The sequence below is a fragment of the Argentina silus genome (assembly GCF_951799395.1).
Source record: "Argentina silus genome assembly, chromosome: 15".
NCBI classification, from domain to species: Eukaryota; Metazoa; Chordata; class Actinopteri; order Argentiniformes; family Argentinidae; genus Argentina; species Argentina silus.
The window spans coordinates 7,659,195-7,669,194 of NC_139669.1; the positions used below are offsets into that span (position 1 = coordinate 7,659,195).

At 46.9% G+C, this 10,000-nt stretch overlaps 1 protein-coding gene across 1 annotated transcript in view; it reads right to left on the reverse strand.

Annotated features, from left to right (window-relative positions):
• The window catches only part of glrbb (glycine receptor, beta b), a gene marked incomplete at both ends in the record, with an annotated part of 18,746 nt that overhangs the window by 1,878 nt on the left and 6,868 nt on the right, over nucleotides 1–10,000 (reverse strand). Inside the window, 5 exons of the mRNA XM_083685521.1 lie at nucleotides 782–916; nucleotides 1,221–1,369; nucleotides 3,554–3,706; nucleotides 6,265–6,405; nucleotides 7,270–7,352. Coding sequence (XP_083541647.1) covers nucleotides 782–916; nucleotides 1,221–1,369; nucleotides 3,554–3,706; nucleotides 6,265–6,405; nucleotides 7,270–7,352 — 661 coding nt within the window. The remainder of the gene's footprint in view (nucleotides 1–781; nucleotides 917–1,220; nucleotides 1,370–3,553; nucleotides 3,707–6,264; nucleotides 6,406–7,269; nucleotides 7,353–10,000) is intronic.

Consider the following 10,000-nt stretch of genomic DNA (forward strand, 5'->3'; position numbering starts at 1 on the left):
AAGCTCATTAAAGCTCAGCTCATTTGATGTAGTTGTGATGAGGAAACGCATTTGATCTCGGTGGAATAATGTAATCTTCTTCCGGATTCCCTGTTGCACGGTTTCGACTAACATACATTTAAATGAAAATTAATTTCAATTAAATGCGCAATTGAAAGACTCAGGGAACATTCTGCAAACCAAATCTGTACAGAACGTGAGTGTCAAGCTGTATCCATGCAAGCCAAGAGGGCAAGAGATGATACCAATTATTAATGATTGGATCGTCCCTATTTTGCATTTAGATTACATCTCTGCTTCCCTCTCTTCATGCCGGGGGATATATGCAAGGTTAACCATTCCTTATTCAACTAAATGTGAGGAGAGTGGTCTGGGAGATAACACACACACACACGCACACTCGCGTGCATACACACACACGCATACACGCGCATTAATGCCCACCCGCACACACACACACACACACACAGTAAGTAAGACATACTCAAGGGAGTTGGGGGTCAATTTTACTTTGACTAAGTAGATTCAGAAGATGAGTGGCTATGAAATTCATGAATTGCTAAGTGCTCATTATTTTTTGATATTTTTAAAAAAAAACAGAATTGACCTCAATCCACGCACACACACACATACACACACAGTGCACACACACACACACACACACACACACACACACACACACACACACACACACAGTACACACACACACTGTACACACACACACACACACACACACACACACACACACACACACACAGTACACACACACCACCCCTCTCACCTGCAGTGTGCTGACGTGCATGGGCGTCCCTCCGGTCCCGTTCAGCGTCTTGGCCGGGGTTTTCCCCTCCACCTTCTCCTTGGCCGCCATCTTAGCCTTCTCTTCCTCAATGCGCTTGGGGCTGTTCAGCATCACCTGAACCACAGTCACACACACTCAGCTTGGCCTTCTGAGGCTCCGCCCAACAGCATGACGATGATGCATTTAGATGACACCACGTAACGCCCTGGCAGCCATTTTAACACCTCCTAATCAATCCTGACCAATGGCAGTTCACAGCATTTTCAGAATTCTAAACAAAGCTAGCTCAGAGCTAAGTTCGAGAATTAGAACTAGAATCCAAACACTTGGGTGAATGAACAGAATGCTAAACAGGCGCGAAATGGCGTTCGGTGTACAGTAAAAGCGGTGTGAACTCCGCTAGCTGTGTCCCTCTCACCTGGACCACGGCGTACTCCACCAGCGAGGCGAAGCCGAACAGCAGGCAGGCGATGAGCCAGATGTCGATGGCCTTGACGTAGGACACTTTGGGCAGCTCCGTAGCCAGGGATGTGCACTCAGAGGACAGGGAGAGCACAGACAGGATGCCTATAGGGGAGGGAGGGAGAGGAAGGGTGGGGGGAAGAGGGGGTAGAGGAGGAAGGTAGGGAGGGGGAGGGAAGTAAGGAGAGAGAGGGAGAGGAGGGAGGGAGGGAAGAAAGCAGAGAATAGAAGACGAGGGAAGGAAGGAGGAGATTGAGGGAGGGAGAGGAGGGAAGGAGGGAGGGCGGGAGGGGGGGAGTCACCTTGTCAATGAGGCATCAACAGAGGTAAAACAGAGCTGAGTGCTGATCATGCTGACAGTGATGAGGCTAATTAGGCCTCTGGGAAGAACCTTGACTTTACACCCACGGACAGAACAGAAACACCGGACCTCAAAGTTCTGAGTTTCTGAGGTTCCCACTGAGATCACTCCATGACTTGCATTAAAGTTGGAAGGATGTCGTCATATCTCAAGGTGGAACGTGTCCATCAGTGATTGTTAGAACAGGGCCGTGATGATCATACTGTGCAGAGGAACAGCAGGGATGTTCAACTCCAGTCTTATGAGGGCAACAGTGTGTGCTGCTTTTCATTCTTGCCTTCTCTACAGATGCCTCATTACCTGGAAGACTAGGAACTACAACTAACTAAGACCAGGAACTACAACTAACTAAGACTAGGACTAGGAACTACAACTAAGACCAGGAACTACAACTAACTAAGACCAGGAACTACAACTAACTAGTTAAATAAACAGATTATAAATAACCTACTTTACTATACGACAGTAATAGATCCCTGGCTTCATACACAGACAGACAGACAGACAGACAGACAGACAGACAGACAGACAGACAGACAGACAGACAGACACACACACACACACAGACAGACAGGCAGACACAGAGGGACAGGCAGGCAGACACACAGACAGACAGACAGACAGACAGACAGGCAGACAGGGATACACACTAATCCTGCATTCATACACACACACACACACACACACACACACACACACACACACACACACACAGGGATACAACAAGAACCCAATTACGAAAACCAGACAACTCATCTGGACAACTCAACTACGCTCTTATATAAGAGTCCACATCTCTAAATAAAAACGTTTATCCTTATTTCAGACGATTATCAAACCCTATCCAGTCCACCGAGTTCCCAAAGCCTTTACTCACAGCATGGCTGCTCTGCTTTACATAACACAGACAGAGAGAAGGGTGTCGGCTGTGTTGAAACAGAGAAATGGTTTGTTTGAGAACAGTCTGCCCCCGGTGAGGAGCTTTATAGTCTGAATAAAATGAGAGATTGATGCTGACGAATACAGACATGGAAACACAGACATACACACACATACACACGCACACATGCAGGCACGCACATATTCATGCACGCACGCATGCAGGCATGCACACATACACACACACACACACACACAATAGAAATACACACTACTACACACACACATGATGCATGCGCCCACACATACACACACACACACACACACACACACACACACACACACACACACACACACACACACACACACACATACACTGGTGGATGAGTGCCATGAATGTCGCCGGTCACATATGGGCGCTGACTGACCTGCGGTGATCTCATTTACGGAGGAGTCACGAGGTGGCCTGCCGCAGGACGGATGGAGGGATGGGGTGGAGATGGAGATGAACAGCTGGTGCGGAAACGGAGAGAGGGAGGAGGAGGAGGAGGAGATGGAGGAGAGGGAGAGGAATAGTAATGAATGAATGGATGGATGGATGGATGGATGGATGGATGGATGGATGGATGGATGGATGGATGGATGGATGGATGGATGGATGGATGGATCCAGGAATATCTTGGTCCCTGGGCAGATGGCAGCTGTGGGGCAGAGGACACGTGGGTGACAGACGGACAGTGGTGTGATGGAGACACACACAGCTGTGTCCATGGTGATGGAGACTCACACAGCTGTGTCCATGGTGATGGAGACTCACACAGCTGTATCCATGTTGATAGACAGGCTGAGTCAGTCCATGCTGATGAACAGGCTGAGTCATGCTGAAGCTCAACTGTATCACTAACATGTTAGAGAGACAGAGGAATGACAGATGACCAGGGCCGGTTAACACAGCATTTCCAGGGACCCTTATTGGCCAGTAAATGTGTGTGTGTGTGTGTGTGTGTGTGTGTGTGTGTGTGTGTGTGTGTGTGCGTGTGTGTGTGTACCCAGAGGGACCCGGGCAGCGCTGGCGTCAGGATTGATCCAGAAGGAGAGCCAAGAGAGGACCACGATGAGCAGGGTGGGGGCGTACACGCCCATCATGTAGAAGCCCACCTGCCTCCGCAGAGTGAAGATCACCTCCACACAGGTGTAGTAACCTGGAGAACACACACACACACACACACACACACACACACACACACACACACACACACACACACACACATGAATCCTCAATATGCAAAACAATAACAACATTGGAGGTAAACTATAATTCTATCACTGTTGGGTTCCATTGAGCAACATTGGGACTGTGAACAACTTTAGGTAGGTGTTCCAGTCTTTACCCAGAGTTCCATAGTCTTTACCCAGAGTTCCATAGTCTTCACCCAGAGTTCCACAGTCTTTACCCAGAATTCCACTCAGAGTTCTCCCAAGCAGAGCAGCAGGGACCAGAGCAGGTTGAATCACCCCGGGCCAGCTTTCGTTCTGTCTCTGTGGCTGCTAATACACTCCTTGTTTAATTGGCTTTGTATGAATAACCAGCAAATCTTACCTCCCAGGACACTGTTTCATTTTTGTCTCCCAAATCCCTTGTCTGTCTGCTGGGAGTTACTTTATTAAAACTGAAAACTTCTCTCTGGTTGTTTTAGACACTGTGACCGAGTTCTAATCCGTTTACTCCCCCTGACGGATTTAAAAGCGTTGGATAGGTGTAAGCAACGGGCCGTGTGATGGCCCACTGTATTCATGACACCAATCTGGTGCTTTAAATTCCGTGAGTGGGAGAGAATGAGTTGATGCATTCTTCAGAGAGAGAAGGATTGGGAGTCAGACGGTGTGGAAGCGTGGCAAGCTGCTGGAGGGGGGATGGGGGGTGGGGGGGGTGGGAGGGGGGGGGGGGGTGATTGGGTGCTGTGTCAGAGAACGGGCTTGAATCGGTGCCTTGCAGAGTCGCCATGGCAACCTGAAAAAAGGCTGCTTCACTGCCAGCTGTGCCCCCCCCATCCCCTGACATGACAACATGTTAAAAGTCTGTCCCTCTGCCAGCTGTGTCCCTGTGCCCCCCCCCCCAACCCGCGTGCCATGCTAACCTGTTCAAAGACTGCAACGCTGCCAGCTGTAACCCCCCCCCCCCCACACACACACACACACACACACACACACACACACACCTCCCCACCCCACCATGTGAGAGCATCGGGGTCGTGTTAGCGCTGAGAATAACTATGTCAGCCTTCGCTAGCAGCGCGGTGCTGCATTGAATCACACTCAATGCTTTGTTTTTAGCATTAGCAGTTAGCATTGGCAGGTGAGGAAAGAGCCTAAGTACTTAAGCGAACCGTGACCTACTACAGTTTCAATACCTCAGGGCTACGCTAAGCTAACCGGGAGGCCCAGCAAAGCAGTGCAGGAAAGGTGGAAAGAAACAATACTTTTGGGCTACGCGTAAGCTACAGTCAAGCTACACTGTATTTAGCTACATCAGGGGAGGCTGGTGGAGGTAGAAATCGGAGGACGGGCTCATTGTAATGGCATGTAATAGAATGAGGAGTGGTATCAAACACGCAAATGCACACAATACCGCACATGCACTCTTCTTCTCATTAGTCAAGCCTGGAGATACTGTTGTACAAAGCAGCATTAAATAGATCTTCACAGATCTGAAACCTGGGACATTGTGCATGTTTTAGAGTTTCTTTGGAGTCTACAACCAAGTGTAATGAGAGAGCCAGGCCGATATCCTCCTCATGTTCCTGTCGAGCTACGTAAACATTTCAATACACAGAGAATAACTAACGGACAGATAAAAGGCAGACCCAGGGCCACACATTGTTCCAGCCAACCTCATTTAGTTCTCCAAGGCTGGAAGTCAATCGCAACGCTTCATCAAGACACTGCTAGCTCATTGGTTCAAAAGATTTCTCTCTGGTGCTAATTTGTTATTTTACTATCAATAATGCAGCCAATGCTGAATTCAAGGCAGAGCCTTTATGGAAGTTCAATTTAACTTAGCATAGCACAGCAAAGCATATTCTACATTAATAATAATGATAATGAGGGGAAAACACAAGACAGTGATTACCATGTTTCACTGCAGGACATAGTAGAGTAGTGCTATACATGTCATATATTACATGTCACATATTGCATTATGTACTGCAAGCCTGAGGCACAATAGATGAAAGCTGGCCTAATGGTCTTTTAATGTCATGTTGAAACCATACTCATAACCATAACATTTGGTACAGTATATATACTGAACTGAAGAGCTTTCTACAGCGGCTTGATCAGAACAAGGCCTAACAACGCCCCTCAGCTGTGTTTGTTTACGATAAAACGCCGCCTCCTGTGCCTTTTCGCTGAAATGAAGTACTGCACAACGGCCAGAAGAAGTTGGCTAAATCAATACAGTTAAAGGTCAGGCGTGTCGCTTCGCCCATCGCTGCCGCCGCTGGCCACACTGAACATGAAAACGTCAATATGCGCCAATGTGCTTCTGTGAAAAGGGTCCTACATGGAACCCAAAAAAGGGGTCTACGTCTAACCCAAAAGGGTTCAATGAATGAAGAATGAACCTTTTCGAACCCTATTTTCTAAGAGTGTACCAATTTATCATGGCCATTTCTCACTTTCTTAAAGCTCAAACACGCGACTACATCACTTTAACGTGACTCAGGCAGTGTCAGCCTGTGGAGAGTGTGCTGGACCATACCTGTTCCTGAGTAGAACTTGGTGCAGTTGCCGTACTCGATGTCCTCCTGTTTGATGTCGAACAGCGGCAGGACGATCTCCTCCATCTGAACTGGGTCACCTGACTGCCACATGAAGCGCAAGTCGTCTGTCGTGTAGCCAACTAGAGAGGAGAGGGTTCACACACACACACACACACACACACACACACACACACACACACACACACACACAAAACAGTTTGTCAGTGGCCTAGCCAACTAGAGAGGAGAGGCAGATGGGTTCACACACACACACACACACACACACGCACACACGCACACACACACACACACACACACACACACACACACACACAAACAGTTTGTCGGTGGTCTAGCCAACTAGAGAGGAGAGGCAGACGGGTTGACAGTTCACACATTATACAAACATGTTAATAAAGTAGGTGATGTGATGACCCTTCTGTAGAGAGCACCCTCATGACATGGTCATCACACTCTAGCTCTATGTGTGGTTTCAACATTCAACATTCTCATTTCACTATCAATTCAACTCTGTAAATAAGATGCCATTTTTGCAGTCAAGCTCAATTACTTGTGTTCAGTGTTGCTTCCTAACAAGTCTGAAAGATGAAGAGCCAATCCACTTTCCCAAACATTTACCATTGGGATTAGTTACTAAACAACACTGACAATGTGTCTGTAAATGAACCCAGTTTGACTATAAGCTCTCTCTCTCTCCCTCTCCCTCTCTCTCTCTATCTGTCTCTCTCCCTCTCTCTCTCTCTCTCTCTCTCTCTCCCTCTCTCTCTCCCTCTCTCTCTCTCCCTCTCTCTCTCTCTCTCTCTGTCTCTCTCTCTGTCATGATACCTCTGACAAGAACAGGCAGTGCCAATATAAGCTTCCAGATGTCAAAATCCAGTCTGAACCAACCGTTGATGGACACACACACACACACACACACACACACACACACACACACACACACACACACGTGTCAGAGTGTGTTCCCACTCCAGGTTACTCACAGCTCTCCAGCTGCATCTTGCAGCGCTGCGTATCCATGGGAAACAGGGTCAGGTCCAGGGGGCAGGACAGCGTAACGGACAACCTAGAAGGAGAGGTCAAAGGTCGTAAGGTCACCGTAAAAAAACGTGTCCAAGCCGATGATGCCCACATCATTTATTTTACCAATGGTTCATCATTCCAACATCGCTATTGTGAATCCTGACTCGGGTCAGCGTAGCCGTTGCCGTGGTAACGCGGTTGCTCGTTAAGCTCGATGCTGTTCACTGTCTGTTGATTAGAAATGACTTTTTTTTTTTTTTTCTTTTGCTTTCTTTTTACAAACCCACTGATCCGTAGTCACCTGATTGATAAGGAAAGGTTTGACTGAATTATTATTTTTTTATTTTATTTTTCTTATTTTACCAGGTAAGTTGACTGAGAACATGTTCTCTTTTACAGCAACGACCTGGGGAAGAGTTGCAGGGGACATGTTAATGTTACCCAACGTAATAAAACATAATAAATGCCTTGTAAAGTAATCAAATCTGATGAGACTAAAAATATTGATTCCAAATGTTTTTTGCATCCTTGGGTGTGGATCTGAGCTGGGAGCGGATAGACCGGTACCGGAGACTAACGGTGTACGGCTGGGATTCTGCAAACGCCTTCACCTCCCAAATCTGTTTCATCAATACACCAAAGCCAGTATGATTCAGCATTTTAATGGGCTGCATTTCATCATTTCAGAGCCTCTGAATGATTGAAAAGATGGTACCGGCATAAAGGAAAGAAAAATAAGAAAAACTAGAAGAAGAAGAGGAAGAAGAAGGGAAACAAAGATTGCTTTTTTCAGCGCCGCAAAAAAAATAAATTCTTAATGCAGCGCCTTTATTGTGCATGAGCAGAGTTGCATGTTTATTTCAAACCGCCCCATTTGCACATGAAAGCCTTTCGGTTTTGGGTGCCTCTCTTCTGACGAGGGCGCAGCCTCAGCGGCTGGTGGAGGTGCTATTTATACAAGCTTACCGCGCAAGCCCATGTAAACAGCCACATCCCACATCCCCACAAACACACAGGGAGCGACTCAAAGCTTTTAGCCCCTGTGACGTTCCATGAGAATAAGAAACTAAACATCCTCTCCCCATACTGCACTCTCTCATGGCTCTTAGGGGCTCACAGCATGACACACACGTGTGTGTGTGTGTGTGTGTGTGTGTGTGTGTGTGTGTGTGTGCGTGTGGGTTTCTGTGCACACGTGTGTGTGTGTGCCTACGTGTGTGTGTGGGTGCATGCTTGTGTGTGCACACATGTGTGTGTGTGTGTGCGTGTGCACTCATGTGTGTGTGTGTCTACACACACGTTTGTGTGTGTGTGTGTGTGTGTGTGTGTGTGTGTGTGTGTGTGCGTGTGCACTCGTGTGTGTGTGTGTCTACACACACGTTTGTGTGTGTGTGTGTGTGTGTGTGTGTGTGTGTGTCTGTGTGTGGGGAGAGGATCTAGTAATCCTTAGGCATTATGAGAAATGACACATAGTTTACTGTATACTATAGTATGGACAGAGCCAAAGGAGAGTAGGCATGGGGAGACCACCCAGCTGGTATAGTTTTAGTGTGTGTGTGTGTGTGTGTGTGTGTGTGTGTGTGTGTGTGTGTGTTACTGTGACTAGTAGCCTTGAATTACCACGATTATGACAGTAAGTGCATAAAAACGTTATGCTTGTGTCAAGGGATTCAGCATCGTGATCCTGTGGCCATGGTGATGCACTTTAGCACTTGAGACCAGATTAGTAACAGGCTCGCATCAACAGCTGTTTCACAGCTCCATTCCGCATTAAAGTATTACAGAGGGATTTCTATGTGCAATTGGCAAAGAAAACACAAACAAAAATGACCTGATGACATGATGCCAACAGTGCTTTCTGTCTGTCTGTCTTGTCGGTCTGTCGGTCTGTCTGTCTGTCTGTCTGTCTGTCTGACTGTCTCTGTCTGTCTCTGTCTGTCTGTCTGAGTCTGTCTGTCTGTCTGACTGTCTCTGTGTGTCTGTGTGTCTGTCTGTCTGACTGTCTGTCTGTCTGTGTTTGTCTGTCTGTCTATCTGTCTGTCTGAGTCTGTCTCTGTTTGTCTGTCTGTCTGTCTGTCTGTCTGAGTCTGTCTGCCTGACTGTCTGTTTGTCTGTCTGAGTCTGTCTGTCTCTCTGTCTCTGTCTGTCTGTCAATCCATCAATATATCACAAGATATAGTCAGTGTTTCTTTTTTAATGAGTATGCAACAGGCAACAGGTGACAGGGTGAAATATTATGTTTTCAGAAGTCTGCCTCAACAATATAATATTCCAGTTGTTGCGGTACAATTCCCAATCCCCAATGTAAATGCTAGCGCCAGGCAGTGCCAGTAAATCAAACAAAAACAAAATTGCTTTTAGTTTAAAAATCGTGCATCAATTTCACTGAGCCATAGCATAACCATGTTATAAAGCACTCTCAATGAAGGAATGATGTTATGGACTTGATTATGCTTTACAGAAATTAAAATGGGTTGTAAGGACCCTCTTTACTATGACTGTCAGGAAACCGCTGTCTCCAAAGCTGCCTGAAACAAATATAAAGTACACTGTTTAAAGACAAACAATGAATACATACCAGGGGAGGCTGGTGGAGGTGGAAATCGGAGGACGGGGCTCATTGTAATGCATGGAATGAAATGAAGAATGGTGTCCAACAGTCGGATACCATTCCTCATTCCGTTCCAGGCA